At 55.6% G+C, this 21,316-nt stretch overlaps 1 protein-coding gene across 3 annotated transcripts in view; it reads left to right on the top strand.

Annotated features, from left to right (window-relative positions):
* Positions 1–21,316, top strand: part of MSI2 (musashi RNA binding protein 2) — a 360,515-nt gene that overhangs the window by 327,301 nt on the left and 11,898 nt on the right. For all 3 annotated transcript variants that reach the window (XM_079797212.1, XM_079797211.1, XM_079797213.1), the window contains exon 11: positions 5,446–5,508. In XM_079797212.1, coding sequence (XP_079653338.1) covers positions 5,446–5,508 — 63 coding nt within the window. The remainder of the gene's footprint in view (positions 1–5,445; positions 5,509–21,316) is intronic.

Raw genomic sequence — 21,316 nt, 5'->3', positions numbered from 1 at the left:
AAGCATAAATTGCTCAGTGTGGCATTATAGACAGGCAGCAGTGCCAGGCCTGAGGGCTGCGCAGGGTAAGCCCGACAAACAGCTACGGACAGACCAGAAGGCGGAGGTGTGGCCCCACTCCCTCCCTCCGCATCCCTGTGTCCAGATGGACTTGGATCCCCTTCCCCCAGCGACCCTACCCAACAGGGTCACTGCCTCTGCTCCGTGTTCCTTCAGTGGTGGTGGGGTTGGGGTGGGGGGGTCGAGAGCGCATTCTCTGTGGTGCAGGAAAGGGTCTGGGTTCGGATGTGTTCCCTTCTGGTCTGACTGGTGTGCAGAATGAGCGAAGGGGAGGAGTCACTGGCTCTGCCTGGGAAGCTTTCAGGAACGGGCGACATCTGAATGGGGTTTTGAAGCACAAATAGAAGTTCGCCAGGCAGATGATGAGAGAAAGGTATTCCATGTCAAGGGACCAGCAGACTTAAAGGCATGAATGCATTACATATCTCCCCCCCGCCTTGCATTCCTGCCTCTGTTGAATTCTCTGCCCTCCCCCCAACCCCCGGGCAGACGTTGTCACGGGTGGGACGACTAGACAACAGATTTTAGCATTAGGAAGCTGATGCCACTCCTTTCCAGCCCCAGGGAATGTGGGGCAAACACTCCGTGGACCAGGAGTGCTGTCCCCACCCTGCAGTAGGAAGTTGGTCCCTGTTGGGGCCTTTGTGAAGGCCACTGCGCCGACCCAGTGGGCTCGGGGTCTCTCCCTTTGAGGTGGACGGCCTCGCCCAGAGGCACTTACCACAGAGAAAGCGGCTGCTGCCACTCTCAGTAGGGGAAGCCAGCCACTTTCCCCTGTGGCGCTGCTGCCCTGCGCCGAGCCTGAGGCCAGCCCTGAGTGGTACTCGCTTAAGGCCCCTCTAGACTTCCTTCATCTGACCTCTGGTACTGGCCTTGCCTGTGCTAGTATTCAGGTAAGGCCACGAGCAGGAGGAGCACCTTCTTGCCTCACCCCCTTGCATCTATTCGTCCGCTTCCACCCATCCATCCTTGACTCATTGAGCACCTCGTTGTTCAGCACCTGCTCCGCCACAGGCCCTGCCCTCGCTGCTGGGAACATAGTGGTGAACCAGGGCCCCCGTCCGGGCGAGGAGCAAACAGGGCCCCCCGCTTGGATGGAAGGACCCACAGGGCTCCTGTGGCCAGGCCCTTGCTGGGAGCCCGGGGGCACATGTCAGGACAAGAGGGCCTCGGAGCTCACCAGGCCAGCTGCCAAGCACAAACACCAGGGCTCTGGGATCCATGTCCGCACCTGTGCTCACCACGCCCCAGGGCCGTGGCCACCCCAGCCCCTGGGAGCCTCGTGCCTCCTGCCATCACATTACCCCACCAGACTTAGAGCTTGCACTGCAGATAAAACATACCCTTATCACTCACAAGCGAATTGTAAATGTTATCTATTAAAGCACTTTGGATGTGAAATGTCATGTAAATTAATAGGATTTTAGAATAGGAAGGCACCGAAGGGAGTTCTCAGCTCCGCTACTGTTATTACCTTGAGCAATAATAATAAAAATAGAAATAAAAGTTATCATTCCACTTACTAAGCCATTTCCGAGCGCCAGATAACCGTGCTGAGCACCCAGCGCCATCCTCTCACCGGATCTCTCAGCAGCCCCGCCAGGAGGCGTCACTAACGAGTTTACAGAGGAGCAACACGAGGCCCTGCCCAGCTGCAGTCAGTCGCAGATGGGACGCTGCAGGTGCCGAGTGGGGCAGGGGCCGGGCCTCGCCCTCTCTGGGCCTCAGGACTCAGTGGCAGCAGGCACCCTGTTTTGCTCCCTAGCACCTCGGAGCCGGAAGGAATCTGGGCAAGCGCACACCTTCCGTGCCTGGCCCTGCACCCATGGTCTGCACTTGCCTCTTCTGGGAACTTTTCTTTGTTTTCAAAGGGTGCTCCCTGGCTTCCTCTTCTATGCTTCTAAGACCCCTTTCATCCAAACAGATGCTCTCTGGCAACAAAAGGTTATAAAACCTCGCAACGCTTTTATAACAGTGCACCTCCCCTTTTTACCATTTATCCCCATCTGAATGTCTAAAGAAATATATGTTATTTAAAAATTAAGCCAAACAGCAGTTGCATTGAGCCACGCCAGCCAAGGCAAGCCCACCCTCCTTGTAGGAAAAAGGAGTCGGTTACTCAGGGCCCAGAGAGGTGACACCCAAGTCACCCAGCGAGGCAGGGGCAGCCGGGGCTGGAGCAGGCTTTGAGGCCAAGCCCAGTGAGCCCTCTGTTACTCCACGTGAGGGACAAAGCAGCTCCAGGCTACCGAATCGGGTCTGACTGCTCTTCAGCAATGACAGCCCATGCCTGGAATTCCACCATTAGTGCTTCATTCCTGTGTATCCAGGCATTTTCTTTTTTTCTTTTTTTTTTAAATATATATTTTATTGATTTTTTACAGAGAGGAAGGGAGAGGGATAGAGAGTTAGAAACATCGATGAGAGAGAAACATCGATCAGCTGCCTCCTGCATACCTCCCACTGGGGATGTGCCCGCAACCAAGGTACATGCCCTTGACCGGAATCGAACCTGGGACCCTTCAGTCTGCAGGCTGAGGCTCTATCCACTGAGCCAAACCGGTTAGGGCCATTTTCTTTTTTAATGCCAGGTTCCCGAATAGGAGGCGCATGCTACATTCCTAATACCTAAGTTCCCCAGTAGGCAACCTAGAGCACTGAGGCCCTGAGATTTTTTCAGCAAAATGCTTTTCTCCTTTCTGCCTGATTTATTGCTAAGAAATGGGAAGATCAGACGACCAGGGTCGTGCCAGCCGCTTGGCCCAGTTGTTCTTAGAGCTGAACAGAAGATGGCACGTTCTCATTTGAGCTTTGGCAAGTGAGCCCCACTAAAATGACATCATGACATTGGGACAGGATAAATGATTACACACCACTGTCACCAGTAAGGAATGCAAGGCCCCCAGTATGTTTGTGACCATCTGACCGCGGGGCCCAGCATGGAGAAGGTGGAACAGCGCTGCACGGGGAGAATCCTGTCTTGGAGGCAGGGCAGATGGCTGGATAGAGGGCGACAGTGAGGCTGGAGTGGATGGCAGGGAGCCTGGGGAGGGGCCGGGCGGACGCTGTGTGGTGAGGCCGCGGCCCCGTGCTGAGAGAGCTGTGGGCTCGCTCACTGTAAGGGGCAGACTGGGTGGCCCTCCACTCCCAGCCCCTCCTCACACTGTCACTCCGTTCAGCCCGTTTTGATGGAGATTAAATTCCAGCCCTTAGCAATGTGATGCTCAGTCTCCAGCAGCCTTTATCTGAGATTAAGGATAATGGATTTCCCTGGATATTTTTTTCCCTTCCTCTTTCTCTTGGACTTTTCATCCAAAATGTACTCAACTCCAGAAAATAGACCTTTGGTTAAGTCTTTTTATTGACTAGACTCCCCTCCCCCAGTCCTGCCTCCCCTTCCCCCCCCCCACCCATCCCCCTACCTCCACCACCACCTTGTCACCCTTCCAAGGAAACCTGCTTCCTGAGAGAGTGCAAGAATAGCTGGGCCTTGCTGCTCTCCACACCTGCTTCCCCCCCCCCCCTCCTCCTCCCTCCTCCTCCTCTTCCTCCTCCTCCTCCTCCTCTTCCTCCTCCCTTCTCCTCCTCCTCCCCTTCCTCCTCCTCCTTCTTCTCCTCCTCCTCCTCCTTCTCCTCCTCCTCCTCTTCCTCCTCCCTTCTCCTCCTCCTCCCCTTCCTCCTCCTCCTCCTCCTTCTCTTCCTCTTCCTCCTCTGGTCCATGCTCTCTGCCTGCAGGGACCTGGCGGGCTGAGAAGTGGGACAGGGAGAAGTAACCTGACTTGCTCCTATTTTCCTTCAGCACATTCGCCAGCACCCACATCTTCAGAAATCTAGATCCTGCCCGGAAGAAACGGGGAGAGGCCTTGGTGGGGAGCCCCTTCCTTGGTGCCCCGCAGGGGGAGGGAGCAGCCTCCAGGCGGGCGCCTGTGGTCCTCACAGGAGCTGGGAGACCCAGTCCAGCCGCAGGCTCCACCGCGTGTGTACATTGACTTCACCTGGATCTTTCTTTTTCCCCCTTCAACAGCCCTATTACCATATTTAAATGCAAGTATGTTTCTTTTCATTGGCATTTGCAGTAGCTTAGCCTGACCTTCTTAGAGTAGCTCGTTCCGTTTGAACTTCTTTCCCCCCAGTAGTTCCGTGTAGCTAGGACGGTAGTCTTAGAGTTTAGTGGGCTTCTAGTTTTCTCTTTGGGGATGGCTCCTCTCTCCTTCCTGTCCTCCCTGCTCCCTGCCGCCCGTGGTGCATGCCTTCCCCTCAGTCCTGTGCAGATGCCTTACTGGAAGGCTCTGTGGCCAACGCCCCGCAGCTCGGTGGGGCTGTGTGCTCCATGCTGCTGCCTCTGGCACATCATTTAAAACCCGTCACTGGGAATGGGTCTTGGAATCAGGCCTCCAAGTGTCTGCCTGGATGGAGAGGCTGTTTGTGTCACGTGTGTGGGAGTATGTCTGTGTGTGTCCCAGTGCCCGGCTGTGTGCACAGCTGGTGGCCAAGGGAAGCCCAGGGGAGGGGACTGGCCCACCGCCTCCCTCACCTGGATGATCTGCCGCCACACTGGGTCACCTTGTCCTTTTAGTCCCATTGCTGGGGTAGCCTTGCTTCCTGGTGCAGTATTCGATAGCATAAGCCTCGACCAAGAAGTTTCTAGAACGCACAGGACTTGATCGAAACCCCAGGAGACCCTGCAGTGCCGGCTAGATAAGAACCAGATCTAAATCCCCACGACCGTGCCTCCGAGGTTGAACCACTGAGAGAGAGAAAGCCGCAGGGCTCACTCCGCATCTGTCCCGGGGCCCCACGCTCCCTCCCTCCGTGGGCTTCATGCGCACGCGGTCAGCCGGACCCCCAGAATTCTCCCCCCTTAGGCCTGGGCAGCCATGCTGCTGACATGACCAAGTCTGGCGTTAAGATGGCCCAGCAAACCTGCAGAGCCTACGGAAAACAGCTAGAGTTAAGCCGACTCCTGGCCAAGGTGCCTATTCTTGTGTCTGTTCCGTCCTGAGGGCCTCCCGCCTGGGGCTCAGGGCGGACGCTCCCTGCAGGCAGCCCAGCCATGCCTGGTCCTGCTCTGGCCAAGCCTGGGAATGGCCAGGGGTCAGTGCAGAGGTGGCAGGGAGCTCACCCCAGCTCTCCAGAGAAGTGCCTCCTCATCCTCTGCGATGCCTTTTAGAACCAGTTTCCGGGGTGACAGGTGTGTGAGCATCTGACACACCTACAGCTGCTGTGCCTTCCAGAAGCCTGAGAAGCCACTGATCTATGTCCCCCTAGAAGCTGGCCCGTCTTTTGTGTGGAGGGCGGGGGAGAGGGGCCCGGGAGACAGGGCTGCCTGCCTGCGGCCCCTGCGAGGACCCTCCCCCCTGACTCCAGCGCCTCTCTCTCCGCCAGGCTTCCCGGCAGCGGCTTACGGACCAGTGGCAGCGGCGGCGGTGGCGGCGGCGAGAGGATCAGGTAGGAAGGTGTATGGGACAGGCGGCTGCCAGGCATGCCCCAGTGTGCGGGGGAAGGTAAAGGCCCTGTCGGATCTGTGTGGCTGCGGCTGTCCCCGACTCACCACAGCCCGGAGGGCGGGACAGGGAGGCTCGGGCCAGGCCCCGCCACCCAGGGCACCTCCCAGCCGGGCTCGGTCAGGGACTGCAAACCAAAGGTAGATTACTGTCCTGTCATTGCAAAAAGGAGAAACGAGTTGCTCTTGGGCTTCGGACAGCCCCTTCACCTGACAGCCGGCTTCGGGGCACCGAGGTCGTTTCCCTCGGCTTTTGCTGGTTCGCAGGCCTCCTTTCCGCGGGTCTCTGGCCCAGCCAGAGGTCTAGGTTGTCACGGGGAAGCTCAGCCTCGGAGCAACCAGTCCACTCGGTCCTGCTGCCCCTGGCAGGTGGGCCTGCTGATCCGGCTAAAGGCCAGAGCTCCCAAAGGCCAAACCGGGGGCAGCCCCGACCTCAGCGAACGAGCTGCAATTCCTGAGGTCCCTGCTGCCGCCCAGACACTCTTAGCAGAGACAAGAGAGCTCCTGGACCCCGGCGGCCAAGGGAAGCGGGGTTTTCCCGCCCAGGGGGTCGCCCCGGTCCTTTGGTCTCCAAAGCCAGCCTTTTAGGAGGTCTGGAACCCCTCAAGTGAGGTGGGAACGTTTTCCCAGGGGCGCTGTGGGCACGTCCAGGCCCCAGGAGGGCCTTGGGTCCTCTCCCCAGACGCCCCAGACGCCCACTGCCTTCCTAAGCAGGCGGGGCTTCTGCTGTGCTCTGGGCTCCTGGCCTCCCCCGCCTCCCCCTTGGGCACCTAGAGCCCCTGCTCCCCCTAAACCGTGGTTTGCAGCTCCCCCCACACCCTGTGGACCGGGCTCTGGAGCATCCAGGGGGACGATCAGTTTGATGTAACGGCTCCCAGGAGGGCGGGGAGGGAGGTGCTGGTGAGGGTACCAGGAAATGGGGCATTAAAAGCCCAGAGGGCAAATGCCAAAAACCCAAACCTCTGTGACAAGACACTGGCACAGTGAGGCCCATTAGAAACCTCAGTGAAAATCCGTTCCATGCAAACTGGCACTGCCTCGAGCTACAAAGGATCCGCTCCTGTGAACCGCCCGCTGGGGATTTATGTGGAGGGGCCAGGGCGTTCTCGGGGCGCAGAGGGCAGTTTGCCAGAGAGCTGGGCAGACTGGCCAGCAGGTGCGGAGAGCGGGGTGCCCTCCCTGAGCATCCGGCCCCAAGGCCTCCCTGGCCCTCTGACCAGCGTCCCTGGGCGCCCCCTGCCCTGGGGCGGGGGCACAGCTGCCTCCAGTCCCCCTGTTCTGTTTGGATTTTTAACTTCAGTCTTGAGGAGCGAGCCTCTGCCCTACCGGTGCCTGGTGGGGGGACGAGCAAAAGGAAACGAGATTTTTGAGTGTTGTTGGTTTTGTTTTCTCCGTTCAGTTTCTTTCTTATTATAACTTGGATTATGAAACTAAACTTTAACCCGAAATTAACCCTGCCTCTCTCCCCACCCCATCCTTCCCGACTTCATGGCAAGTTTAAAGGGCAGCATGGGGTTCTTTGTGAGTCAGAGGGGTCTCCCCGTGGTCTGGGCCCCCTTCCGCCACCCGCACCTCCCACAGACCCAGAGCCAGGCGGGAGTCCCACCCACCCCGCTAACTCCTAACCCCCAGGTCAGCGCCATCTCCAACCACACCTTTTGTTTTCTCAGGATCAGTGGTTTATTTGTAGCCATTTCCATCGGGAACGCAGTCTCCCACAGGCCATCCTAGGTCAGCCATGCTCATCGCTGCACTGTTAGTGAACTCTATTCAGGAGTGTGTGCCCCGACCACTGCCCCACACCAGCCTGGTAGAGCAGGAGTAAATCCTCAACTCCGAGGTGTCGGCCCCCCTCTCTCCCCAGAGTGCGGGCTCCGCCAGGAAGCTGCAGGCACCCCACAGTGCTGCCTGGGGTTGGGGACTTGGGCTATGCCCAAGGGGCATGGCTAGCCTGTGCCCGCCTAATCAGAATACTCCCCAGTGGAGGGCACCTGCCCGTGATAGACAGGGTGGCCCACCCCCTACCTTCCTGTGGACCTGGCGCAGGGTTACAGGGTTGGGGAAGGAAGAGCTCTGCCTTTCTTTCTTTCAGTGCCTGTTGGCCTGTAAGGACTACCCCTCCCTCTTTTAAAGAAAGATCTAAACTCCGAACCTGGCAGACTGGCCCACAATCTGCCTGTCTGTAGTGGCCCCTCAGTGGCACTTGGGCACAGGTGTGAGGGCCACACAGACTTGGGGTCTGCACATCCGCCCAGCCAGCAGGGGCTCACTGAGGTCTGATTGTCAGGTTCTCCCTTCACCATGCCTGCAACCCTGCACCCCAGCCCAGCTCCTCCCCAGGGGTAGGGGTGCTCCCTCAGCCTCCTGAGCCAGCAGCAGCAGCCTCGGCCATTGAGGGAGTCACAGTTCAGCTGCACCCCTTGCAGAAGAAGCTGGTTCAGGGAGACGCTTTGGGGCACCGACCTTGAGCTTGGTGCCGTGCTGGACAAGCAGACGACTTAAAGCCAGAGCTCTCGGGCATGGGGCAGGGACCAGGCATCCCCTACGTTTGTCTTTGCTTTTTGTCTGGCCCCACAGTTTTGTTTGGGCTTTTCCTTTTATTAGGGCCGAGGGGAGGAGCTTCCTGAGGCGGAAGCACCCGCCGAGACCGTGGGGGTAGGAAGCAGCTTCCATGGGGCTCAGGTTGGCAAACCAGTCAGGGCTTCGGTGTCAGGGTAGGAGGTCCAGGGGGCCTTGCGCTCTGCGCCCACCTCAGCCAGCTCCTCCGGGCCAGCCTGCCCGCCTTTGCCTAATTCACCCAGCGCCTGAGGTGAGCAGGGCTCAGGTGACCCCACCAGGGGAGGTCCCTGCCGACTCCTAGATAACTTCACTATCAGTGGTCACTTTTCTTTTATCTTCACCCGGTGGTTTGAAATGTCATCTTTTCTTGTACTCAGTCAAGAGTTTGTTTGTTTATTTTGATCGTGTTCATTCAGTTCCAGTGGCCCCATCATGTCCCACTCAAACCTCAATCCTGTTTGCAAACGACTCCCCCCACGGGCGAGGGAAGTGGTTCGGAGGCTATTTCATTTCTGGGTGGCATTACGGGTGGGTCCGTGGATCAATCTTAGAGCTTCGGAGCCCCCTCCTCTCCCCAGCCCACCTCCGGCCCCAGCCAGGACCCCTTACTGTACTTTATACTTGCCAGCTTTATTCCAATGTAGTAACATGAGCTCCTGACGGTGGTGAGTGTGAGAGTCACGTTTCTGTTGTCTTTTCTCTTGCTTGGTTGGGGCTGCGGTGAGAGTGTCTCTGAGGCATACTTTCCCGCCTCTCTTACACTAGGATCTGCACACCTCCTCTCAAACACTCTTCTGAGCACGCTCAGCGGGAAGGTTTGTCCACACCTATTAATCCTCTCTCAGTGTCCAGCTTCCTGTTAGTACCAGCTGGTTTGCATGTTTTTGCTTGTTCAGATGAAACAGTTCAAGAAACAAATTCATATCCAACTCTCGAGAAATGTCTTTTTTTTTTTTTTGTACTTTCGTTTTCGATTTTTTTTTTTATTAGTTACAACTCCAAAACACCTGTTGTCCAGTAAAACATTTCACACCTCCCTGCCTGTTCTTAGAGTGTATGTATCTGTGGGACTGAACTAAATGCATGCGTTGTAGTCGATGTCCTGGTAGCTGTAGCCGTAGTTGTAGAACATGCATTGTTGAGTTGATATTACAGGGTCTCTGACAGCGCGGCATGGCACGGCTGTCTGAAGGATAGCGTGGGGGGCCAGGAAGAGAAGGGGCTCCATATTTTCAACGTCGCCAAGGGGCTTGGATCCATGTTCTCGCCATCAGCCACCACCACCTCCCCTCACACTCCCTGCTCCCCCAGTCCAGAACTGGGTCACCACCCTCAGCTCTAGCCTTCCCAACTGAGGCCCCTGTCACGTGTCCAACTATAGCGAGAGAGAACGGAACCAGGTCAGAAGGAGTCTTCAAGTTCTTCCTTTCCTTGTCTTCCTCGTATGGTTCTTGAACACAGCAGATCTTTTCTTCTTTCTGAGGGGCTACCAGCAAGGCCCCTCCAAGCCCTCTGCTCCTTTGCCAGCTCGGAGATTATTGGCACGGCAGGGGGTGGGGTGGGGGTTGCTGTAACTGTCAGGGAGGAAGCCACAGTTTTTCTCCATCTCCCCAGGAAGGCTTCCCAGTCCTGCTGCCTTTGCCCTCAGCTCAGGGCCACGTGCAGTCACCTTTGGACACACCGCCTTCCCCGTATTTGTGGCGACCAGTCATTGAGGAGCACCAGAGGTCTCTCAGAGCCTTTGGAGAGTCCCCATCTGTGGTGGGAGACAGAAGCCCAGGAACTCACAGAGCTGTGAAGTCCCCAAGAGTGTGAAGTGACAGGGCCAAATGGGAGCGTCATGGAGAGAAGCAGGGCTGTGGAAGTCGGCAGCACAGTCTGGGGGGGAGGGGGAGGGCAGGGGTGAGCAGGCCAGTGGGCCCCAGAATGAGGGCTGAGGCCCAGGGAGGGAGATCTGGAATGTGCCATCCTTCTGGCTCTGCCTACATGGGGTGGGCGTGGCCATGAGGGTGGGGCGTGGGCAGAGGGAAGGTCTGGAACTGTGAGGCATCTGGCTGCTGACCCTGCAGATGGGCCCAGGCTGGGGAGCAGGGGAAGAGAGTGGGGACAGAAGGCAGAGAGAGCAGGAAATCTCCCCTGATGGCCTAAATCCCAGGTCTGGCTCTGCTCAGAAAATGGCTTTGCTGTCCTGTGGCTGAACATCCTAAGAGTCTCTGTTCCAACAGCTAAAATGAGCAAAAGTAAAATTCAAATGGCGTGTAGAATAGTTTCACTTGAGCCAGAAGGGAAAATGCTTTGGGGAAGAGAGCAGATCTTGCAAGGGAGGCATGCCTGTCCCAGCGGCTCACCATGTTCTACATGTCCCCAGTGGCGTCCTTTGCCTGATACGCTAAGGGCCGAGGGGCGTGAACGGTGGTGTCCCACACATGCTCCTCCAGCTGCTGGAGGGATCCAGGAATCATTTGCATCGGCTGCGGCGTGAGCTTTAGGGTTCCCAGGTGTTGCTTTCAGCAAGCACGCATTGAAGGTTTGCTCTGTGCCAAGCACCAAGGAGTATACAGGCAGATAACGCTTCTTCCCTTCACTGGTCTGAGAATCCAGACCCTTCCCCTGAAAGCCCCTGTCTCCCCGGAGGCGTTGTTTCTGGCACTGTCAGCTTCCCTGAGAATGGGAAAACGGATCCGTGTGCAGCCTTCATTTCTGAAGAGGGCTTTCCTGCACCTCCGTCAGCAGGATCCAGTGGCCAGGAAGGGGGAGGGGGGCTGTGAAACCATCTCCACTTTCCCCCCCAGCCTCCCCTGTGCTAGCAGCAAGCATTCTCTGGGGCCTGTGACCCCACGATGGCCCATCTGTGGGCAGGGTCCTGAGGACACCCTCTCGCTGAGATAGAACCACACCTATGGCCGTGGAGTACAGCCAGCGCAGTAGCCCAGAGCGAGAGCCCGTCTGTGACCGGTTGGGACCAGCCGCGGCAACCAGCCAGACTGACCTGAAAGACCTTCTGAACTCGTATCTCCAGTCCACTGCCTTGTGTTCCAGTTTGTCACTGCAGTCTTCATTTCTGGGAGAGCCAGGGTTTTCCCCTTAAAGAGTCCAGCACTGGATTTCGGTAACCCCGGTGAATTTATAATTACGCAAAAAGCCACCCCCGCCCCTGACCTCAGCCTCATTCATTTTCCAAGGCCTTTCGGACCAACCCTGTGGAGGATAAAATACATCAACTCTAATCAATAATTTTGTAATAGAAATCCCATGCACTTGATAAATCAACTCTAGTACAATTAGCAACTAGCCTTGAAGCCCAGACCTAAGTATAAGTTAATCCTAAAGTGAGTGGAGTGGCGGAATATTAATGGCCTTAAATCAGTGGAATTCTTTTCAGTGGGTGACGCATCTGTCCGTGCCTGCACCCCCCCCCCCCCCACCGAGTGGGTTGGGTCCCCACTCTCATGGTGGCTCAGAAGGAGGAGTGGAAAGTGAGATGGTTCCTTTGGGCACCAGCGAGAGGGATAGAGGGACCCCCTCCTTGCACCCTGGGCTGGGTGGGAGCACTGCAGAGTCTAGGAGCCCCGAAGCTGGTGCAACCCCTTGTTGATGAGAATCATCAAAGGAGCACAGGCCTGGTGCACTGTGGTTCCTTGTGTTTCTGCTGAGCTTAGACTGTTATGTCGGTTACTGCAACTACCCCATGAGACAGGCAGGAAGGCAGTTTGGGGCCTGGTTTTACAGGTTTGTTTTTATGAGAAGGCTGGGCTGCAGACATGACTTATCACACAGCTGGTTACCTGAGGAGCATGGCTTTGGTCAAAGAGGAAGAACCTGGACTTGAACCCCCAGTCTTCGGCCTCCCTTAAGCAGCCCCGTGGAAGAGCCGTGTTTGTTCTTGCAGGACTCACCTGCTGCCCGGACGCCATGCATGTGCAGGAATGCAGGATGTCTGAGCTGCCAGCACTGTGTCAGCCGAGGACTCAGGCTCCAGGACTTCACAGCCTGACTTTCAGACGTAGATTTTAGATCTGGACCCAGGGTACATCTGCCATGGAGTTTAATTCAGCAGATGTTTATATGTGCGTAGCAACAGTAATTATTATATGTGGCAGGCACTGTCCTGGGCTTTGGGTCAGAGTACTTTGGGCTCAGAAACCCAGCCCGGCAGGGTTAAAGATGCTAGGGGATTTATTGCGAGTCATATTGGAAGCTCTCAAAATTCACACCTACCTGGGAGATTCCTTAAGAGAAAGATCCCTTGCATGTGGTTGATGGGATGCTAGAGACACTTCCCAGCCAATTTTTTTTTAAATGTATTTTATTGATTTCTTACAGAGAGGAAGGGAGAGGGATAGAGAGCTAGAAACATTGATGAGAGAGAAACATCAACCAGCTGCCTCCTGCACACCCCCCACCGGGGATGTGCCCGCAACCAATGTACATGCCCTTGACCGGAATCGAACCCAGGACCCTTCAGTCCACAGGCCGACGCTCTATCCACTGAGCCAAACCAGTTTCGGCTTCCCAGCCAATTTTAGTAAAATAATGATAATACTAATATATTAATAATAATAACTCAGACGTATTATGAATGAAGCAAGTACTGTGCCAAGCCCACCATTTAATTCTCATAACCCTATGAAGTGGGCACCATCATTCCCATTTTAAAGATTTAAAAACCATGGCTTAGATAGCTTATCTGAGGCGGCAGAGACAGGATTTAAGTCTAGGTCTGTCTCATCAGATCTGTGCTCTGGGCCACTGTCAACGGATGCTTTGTCATACCAGCCCTGTGATGCCTGAGCAAAGCTCTGCATCTTTAAAACATACTCTCGACAAAAAGCCACCGCTGCCATCAACTCGATTCTCCATATCCTTGGGGAAGGAGAGAACCCAAAATCATTCACAAGAGGCCTCCGGTGGCATAAGTATTTTTTGCACTTGCTTCTGCTGTTGCAGACTTAACGTCATGGTGCTGTCTGGCTTTGGCTGACATTTCTAATCTGACTTCTGGTCCCTAAATCCTTTCAGACAAAGGAGGCCCAGAGAAGGTGTGGTCCGGTAAGAGAGCCAGCCTGAAGATGATTATTTGAAAGGAGCCTTTAGCCAAAACAGGACTGGAGGACGTTAGCTACTGCCCAAAAGAAATTAGGTGATGGAGCAAGGGAGAGCCTCTCTGGGCAGGACAGACGTTCTCCATAGGGATGTCAACATCCCTTCCTGTGAGCTGTGAGGCCTGAATCTGGAAGGTCGCTGGGAAGCCCAGCCCTGGGAGGTGATTGGCTGCCCAGTTGCTGGGGCTTTGCTTTAGGCCAATGGCTGGGGAAGGGTGCGGCCGGAGGCGGGAGCAGTGGGCTCCTCGGCCAATCGTCCTGCAGAGAAAGGCTGGGCTCCTGGTACCATGGCAACCAGGAGCAGGGGCTCATTTGTTTTGTAGATGAGTAATTACTACGCAATTAGAGCTAAAAATAAAGAGGCCTTTTGTTCCTGGTTACTTACTAATAATAAAATGGTCTGTCCAGGTATGTGGTAAACAATTAATGCAAACCTGTGTGCATGTGGTAGAGCCCACTGTGGGAGGCAAAGGCTGCCCAGCCCCCTTTTCCCCTTTTTCTGGAAGTTATTTCTGACCGTGGCCTGCAGAGGGTCGGCTTTCCTGGTCTTGAGGGCAAGAAAGAGAGGCTCAGCCTCACAGACACGCAGGACCTAGGATGCCCTGGATTCAGGGGATCAGTTAGGTGCCTTCCCAGGGAAAGGTCTGGCAATGTCAACCCAGCCTCCAAAAAAAAGACCAGAAACACAGCAGCAAAACCAGAAAACATGGGCTGATGTTGGAGAAAACCTTTGTCCAGTTTTGCTGTGTATTCTTGGCCATGTTATTTTACTTTTCTGAGTATACAAAATGGTCTTTAAACCTTCCAGTGAGGTAGCTGCAGAGATTTTGATGTCTCCCTGCTCAGCTAGTTTGAAGAGAAACAAACCAGGCTTGGGAATGACTTGCTGGAAAGTTACCCAGTGTTCAGGGATTTGGCCCATGTTTTCCTGTGCCCTGGCTTTGGGGATGGAAACAACTCAGAAGCTTCTCTCTTATTCCTTACCCTGCCTAGGGGGAGGGATGCCTTGTGGATTAATCAGATAAGGATGATAAGCAGCTTTAAAGGGGCGGGGGGGGGGGGGGGGCGGGTGAGAAAGAGGGTAAGAGCATAGAAGGAAGTATAGGGAATTGGAAGACTTGGTTCCAGTCAGGCTTCTGCCACAGATAGTGGGTGATTTGGGGGGCAGAGAATTTCAGACTGAAGGGTTCTTGGGACCATTCAGTCTATAGCTCTGCATTGCTTCTATTACCAAAGTTCTTGATCCCTTTGTCATTGGGGGTGAACTGGGTGACGGTGTTAGTGCCTTAGATCTGAGAGGAGTGGCTAGAGAAAGCCAGGGACTTCCAAGTGAGGAGGCACGTTGGTGGGGATACACTGGAAAACAGCAGTCAAGTTTGTTTGTTTCTTTTTTGTTTTGTTTTGTTGTTGTTTTTTATGCATGAAGGCAATGAGAGGGCAGAAATCGTTCCAAAATTGTGTATTGGTTAAAAAAATAAACCATACCAAAAAACAGAAACCAAAAACTAGTCAGATTTCCACCCGTGGGTATGGTTGATTAACCTTTAGGGTTGATTAAACCTTAGGGTTTGGCTCCGCATGGTACTCATTAGTGCAGGTGGACCTGCTAATAGCTGCTGTTGATGACCAAATCAGCTCTGTGCCTGGGGAGTGTGTAAGATTCCTAGTGTCCAGGCCATCCTGCAAACCCATCCAATCAGAACCTACCAGGGTGGGGCCAGTCTTCAGTCATAGTTAAAGCTCCCCAGGCAAGTCCAGTGCGTAGCTGTGGACTCAAGTTCCACCAAGTTCTTGCCAGGTGTAGAGCCTTACAGCATTTCTGTGACTTTGCCACCAGCGTCCCTACCTTAGAAACGGGTAAACAGAGGCAAGCCGGCAGCTGGCCCTAACCTCCGTAACAGCAGGACAGCCGGTCTGGGAGCCTTAGCCGAAGGCCTTGGAGCCCAGGACCCTCCTGCCAGTCTTCGGTTTTTCCAGCCAGGCCAGAAAGCCCCCTCCCAGGTGAGCGGAAAGGGTCTGTGTGCTCACAGACAGTGCTCCTGCTTCCCTCGAGGACCAGCCCGCTGAGAGTAAAGGCATGTACCCAGAGAAGCAGAGGCCCTGGGTCCCCCATAAAGAGGGAAGCAGCCATCCTCCTTGACTGTCTGACGAATGGGGGCCTTCCTGTAAGGTCAGAGTTTGTTTGTTATTAAAGACCTAATTAGAAACATGAGAGGGAGCTGAATGGCTCCGTGCTTAGCTAATTAGTGACATGTATGCGCCTGCTTTGAACTTCAAGGACACAGAGCTATTAGCGCTTCCATCAAGAATGGATTAAACTCCTGTGCCTTTATAATCATTAAAGACAGGCTGCTCAAGTGGAAAGCCTTTTGTACAGGTCCTCAAGGGGCTGCCCCTCAGCTTCCTCCCCACCACCCCCACCCCCCCACCCCCCCACCCCCCCACCCCACCCCACACCCCTCCCCACCACCACCTCCCCGCCTACTGAGGCCCAGGTAGCCAGTGTCCGTGCAGCGGGACTGGGCAGTAAATACTGATGGGTCCTAGGGCCTTCCAGCTCCCACAGGACTGCCCTCCGCAGGATGGAGTGGTCTTTGGGACTGGGGTCAGCCCCCTGGTTGCAGAAAGACCCCACTTTCTAGAGGGGTCTCTGCGAGGGCTCAGGCCTGGGAGGGCTTCCTTTCTCTGGGGCAGCGCTCTCTCCACCTCACCTTGCCCCGAGCAACGTCCTGCACGCGCAGCCTCGTTCTCCAGGACGTGGCACGGAGGAAGGGGGTCTGGTCCACGGGAGAGACGCACCCCCCATCTCATGCAGCAGGCATGGCCCTGCCTCCGGGAGCCCCCTGCAGTCTGATAGGCAGCTCTTGCCAGATTTCATTGTGTTTTCATTTAGCAATAGCACATAGTCCGGAAAAACGTATGCTGGGCTGACAATGTCACTTACAAGACACAAGCAAGCTCCTGGCCCCTCTGGCCGGGGCAGGCAGGGTGGAAACAGGTGAGGGAGCGCACGGCGCAGGAGCGCGAGGGCCGCCGGGTGCTCATGGGGGGAAACCAGACTGGTTGCTTTTTTGAAAAGATAGAGAGGAGGATGTTCCTGAGGGACAGAGGCAGCCACCGGATCAAGCGTTCTTGGATTGAACCAGGAGATGCTGGGAGCCACCACACTGTGCAGGGGGTCTCTAGTGGGCCCCACACTCCCTGTCCTTATTTCCTGGTGATTCTCAGGTGGGGGTGGGGGGATGAGGAAGCAAAGGCTCTGTCATCGCCCATGGGGGCCACCCTCTCACCCCCACCCCCACCCCGCCTTGGCCTAGATGACTGGGGATGGAGGCGCACCTGCCTCCCCAGGGCTGTGTGCGCAGCTGCCGGCGGCTCAGCACAGCCTTTCACGGGGGCTGGTGGTTTCGGGTGGGTCTCTCCATCTGCTGCTCCTTGCAAGTTCTAACCTGCGTGGGTTTGGAATCTGAAACCTGTTAATTTAGAGAACAGGCAGCAGGATGTGAGTGTTAAAACACCACCTGCTTCAGCCAAACCATAAATATTTGTCTCCCGGTTGGTTTCCCCTCGTCTTCCCGAGCACTTTCGAGGCTCAGGGCGGAGGCGCTGTTGAAACCCCCTGAACGGGGTCAGGCCCCCCCACCTTTCGTTTGAGACTGAAGACCTGAGCAGGGCGGCCTGCTGAGGTTCCTTCATTGGCGATGCGGTGGCCCGGCAGACAGTTCACACCGGCAGAGTGAGGTTCATACAGCCTCCGCCTCAGCCTCACATCGTGGCCTTGCCTCTCCTGGGGCCCCCTCCCCTCATTCCTTAGACACATGCAACAAGCTCTGTCCCCCAGGACCCCTGCGTCTGGGAGGAATGGGAGCCTCACCGTGGCTCCAGAAAGCTCCTTCTTGGCCCTCATGACAAAAGCCTTGTTTCCTTGGCCACCAGGCCCAGGCCCTTCAAGGCTGCCCCATCTCCAGAATGTATACCGATGGCCACCAGCCGCTGACCCCTCCTCCCATCACCTCCTCCCTAACCAGCTGGGCCCCGTCCCTTCTGAGGAGGAGACACACCCACAGACCCAAATCAGGGCCCATAACAAAGAGCATCCAGATGGGCAGAGAAGGAGCTGCTTTCTGTTGAGATTGTACCTCAACATAAAGCACATCGTTCCGGCCACAGAGCCTCCGGGATGGGCCCGCTCCAGCGTCTGGAGCCTTCTCCCCGCAGTGGTCTGAGGGGCGGTGTGACCTCCGGGTTCACACTAACACGGGATGGGAGGGGGTTAGAGCCAGGCGGGAGTGAAGTTATCTCTTTAGGGGAGTGAGATGACATTCTTCAAAGTCATTAGGCCCAAGTCTTAGGGTCCACTGTCCATCAAGTCCCCGCTGGAGAGACCCCAGCGTTAGGCGGCAGACAGAGCATCAGCCAGAGCCGTCTGACGCCGGTTAGGTTTTGAGAGAACAAACAGAAACTGCCGTCCTCTGAGCCAGGCACTACCTCACTGACAGTTGGAGTGTTTGTGACTCCGACTTCCCTGTCAGCCCAGCGAGTGAGCAAACACGCCCTGTGCGTGCTGTGCCGGGTCTGAGATAAGCCAGGCATCTCTGGGTATGTGGGGACTTGCTGGTTCCAGGCCGGGTGTATTCCTCCTGGTGATATATCTGTTTGGATACAGAGACAGGGAAGAAGAAATACCATTGCCGTACTCTCCTCATCCTTCCCCCGTTTTAACGTGTTTCTCCTCTTTCCCTTCTGAAATAGACTTTCATCAGAGCTCGAGAAATTACTGTATATAAAATTGATTGTCCCTGCATCTGGGTCCCGGAGCTGGTTTGATTTTAATTGAGTGTGTCATACAGGGTTCCCAGGCTGGCTGTAATTGCTGGCCCTCTCTCTCTGCACCTCCCACCTTCAGGCTAAGCTCTCGAAGGATGGCTGGGACAGAGTGGCCTGGCGGACTGCTGGAGTGGAAACCCCCCCGCCCCCCCGCTCTGCTCGAGACCAGCTGTAACAGCCCACAGCGAGGTCCCTCCTTCCTTATCGGGAGCAGGTTTACCTTTTCATGGTGGCCTCTCTCATTTGATCCTCTGTGTATGTTTACAGTGGCACTACCTTCAGAGGGCACAATAAGGAGACTGCAAATTGGGGTCCCCAACTCTGTTCCCCTGGGGTGCCCAGCTGGCATTCTTCAGAGCCCCCCAGTAATGAGTGGCTGGCTGTGAAGAGGGACGATGCAGGTCTCCACTGTTGACAGCCAGTTGGCATTCTGGGCCCAGCGTCCACTGAGGCCCGGGTATCGTGGGGGAATAGGGGTGGGTCGCTCTGGCTTTGGAGAACAGGGTCCCATGAGACCCTGAGCGCCCACCTGTCCACACACCCTGCCCTGAGGGGTCCCTTGCTAATAGGGGAGACAGTCTCTGTGCCGTGGAGTTTTTAATCGGGCGGATAGAAGCACGATATAGACACGTTAGAGGGGAGTGTCGGAGGGACAGTGACTCTGGCCTCAGCCTATCAGCATGGCCCCTCTAGTCATTCCTTTTTCAGCCAGCTTTTTAAATTCTCTAAAACAACAAACAAAGAAACGCCTAAAATCCAGTGTGATGAGTTAACACAGCCCTGGCCTCAAGAATATCACACGAGCTTATGTTCCCGTCCTCACTGTGTTGGGGGCTGGGGCAGGGAATGGGTCATGACACGGGTCAGCCCAAGCGCCCCCGCCTGGCCCGGGAAGCGTGGCATAAATAGCTGTGTGGGCAGTACATCCCCTTCTGAACTGGACGGGAGGACGGGCCGCCATTGCATCTGCCCCGCTCTGAGCAACACACGCTCGGTCCCAGACATGTGCCAGGGGCCATCAGGGCCGCCTGCCCGACACTAAGCCTGGCAGCAGCACATAAGTCACAAAGCAAATGACTGAAGTTGTCTTGAGGGCTGGCCCTGCCTTTTGGGGAAATGTGAGACCCACCAAACCAGGACCTGGCTTGTCTCGGGTCTGTGGGCTGGGGTCATCTGTAAGCAGTTCCTTTCTCTGGGCCAGTAATCACCCACTTTTCAGGTCTTAGAGTAGCAGTGCCCTCCCAGGGGTGCCCCTGTGGCCTGAGCGCTAGCTTCCTGCCGCAGGCCCAGGGGCCTTCCTTCGGGGCCATACGGAAATAGCTGGACTCCCATTCCTTTCCCGGACCTACAGCGAGGCTGTCCGCACTCACTGCCCTCTCCCAGGACCTCCCTACCTCCATGACGAATTCCACTCTCGGCCCAGCCCCTTCAGAGCCCAGGTGGGCAGACTATGTGCCAGACGGAAGGCAGTCATCCCCCGGGCTTGCCTCCAAACCCCGAGGACAAAGGTGTCCAGAGCGTTGATCTAAGCGAGGTCTAGCTGAGGGTCTAAGCCTGCAGGATAGCCCTTTGTCAAGGTCTCAGGAATAAGATTCCCTGGCTTCCCCGGGTCAGAGTGCTCTTTTTTCCTGCAAGGGGTTCCTTCTTTTATTCAATGCAAAATGCCTCCAACTTTAATTCAAATGTATTCCCTCTTGCTGGCCTCAGTGGGATTTAGTGTCCTTGCTTTCCTGCCCGCCATCCCCCCCGAGTCCTTTCTTCAGATCCGAGATGATTACATGCACCAGGTGGACAAATCGGATCCATTTGTAAATCTCCTGATTGGCAAGTGAATTGTATTTTCCTAAATCTGCACATGGTACCTGTGTTGTTGGGCTCTGCATACGCCACTATTTCAAAAATAGGTGTATTTGTTTTAAACTTGACAAGTTACAGAGCGCTTTCTGTTTTTCCCTGCTGAGAGTCAGGCTGACGAAGGCGGGCGGTACTCACAGACCAGGACTCTGGCAGGTGAGGGTCTGACACCAAGGTCAGGGCTAGGGTCACACTCAGGTCTTCTGACTCCAAGTCCAGTGCCCCGTCTCTCCACATCACAGCTGCATCCCTGCGCATACCATCTGGACAAATAAAGCACAGAAGGTGCTGGTGGACAGGGATGAGGGGTGAAGAGGAACCTGCCCAGGATTAAAACCACTACTGTGGGTGCTGCCCAGAGCAGCTGATGGAGAAACAACCCTTCTCCCCACAGTGAGCCCCCAAACTGCCAGCCTGGGGCAGGGCTTGGCCCAAGCCCTTAATACTCACAGCTTCTGCTACAGAAATGCCAGGATGTTTGCAAGACATTGTCCTCTTATGAGACAGGAATCATAATGTCCCATATCTAAATCTCAGCACTGAATTATTCAGCAACATGTACTGAGACCCTACACACACGCGCGCGCACACACGCACGCACACACGCATACTCCACCCAGTCAGTAGCAAGGTGCCCTTGCCAGTTAAGAATGATGTGCCTTCCCCTTTTCCTGACTCGATCCTAGTGTGGGGGACCATTTCTGGCCCCTCAAAATGAGTCTTGGTGCTTGGTGCCCTCCATCAAGACAGAAAACTGAGGTGCCTTCACAGAAAATACACCCAGGTCAGGACCTCGGCCTTGTGCTTTCTCCCCCTGCCTCTCCTCTCGAGGGCGTAGCTTGGAGGGAGAGGGGTCCTCAAGTAACCCCCTTTCCTATAGAGCCAGCCAGCGTTCAGTATGACCTTCCCAGAGAAGGAAACCACTTTGCCCCTCAGGCCTTCCCACCTGCACACAGAAACAACAGCTGCTGAGAAGTTTGCTTGCAAAGTGGTGGTCCCCACTCTCCCCCAGCAGCCAGAGCCCTTTGCTAGGAGGCTTTCCCAGATGCCTGGGCCTCCGGAGGGCTTGTTTGGGGACTTGAACGTGCAGAGGGAGGAAGGGAATTGTTGGCTGGAACACGGGCACGTCTCCTCCATGCCCCCATCCATTGATGGGTCAGGTTCCACTGCCCAGAAGCCTGGAGAAAGGAGACCTGCCCAGAACTGGCTGCTTCTTGCCTGCGTCTATGCCCAATCTTTGCCCTGGCTGGGGGACACCTGCAAGGTGGCTTTGAGATGGGCCTCGGGCATTGTGAGCAGCAAGTGTATATGACAATAGGGGGCTTGGGGTTTTACAGCTGCTTTCTAATACAGCGCCTTTAGTGCCATTTGATGGAAGATGGCTGAGCAGGGGAGGGATTATACGGGCCTA

Source organism: Cnephaeus nilssonii, assembly GCF_951640355.1.
Source record: "Cnephaeus nilssonii genome assembly, chromosome: 19".
Classification (NCBI taxonomy): Eukaryota; Metazoa; Chordata; class Mammalia; order Chiroptera; family Vespertilionidae; genus Cnephaeus; species Cnephaeus nilssonii.
Note: the sequence above shows the minus strand (reverse complement) of the source record. Positions and strands in the feature narration are given on the sequence as shown.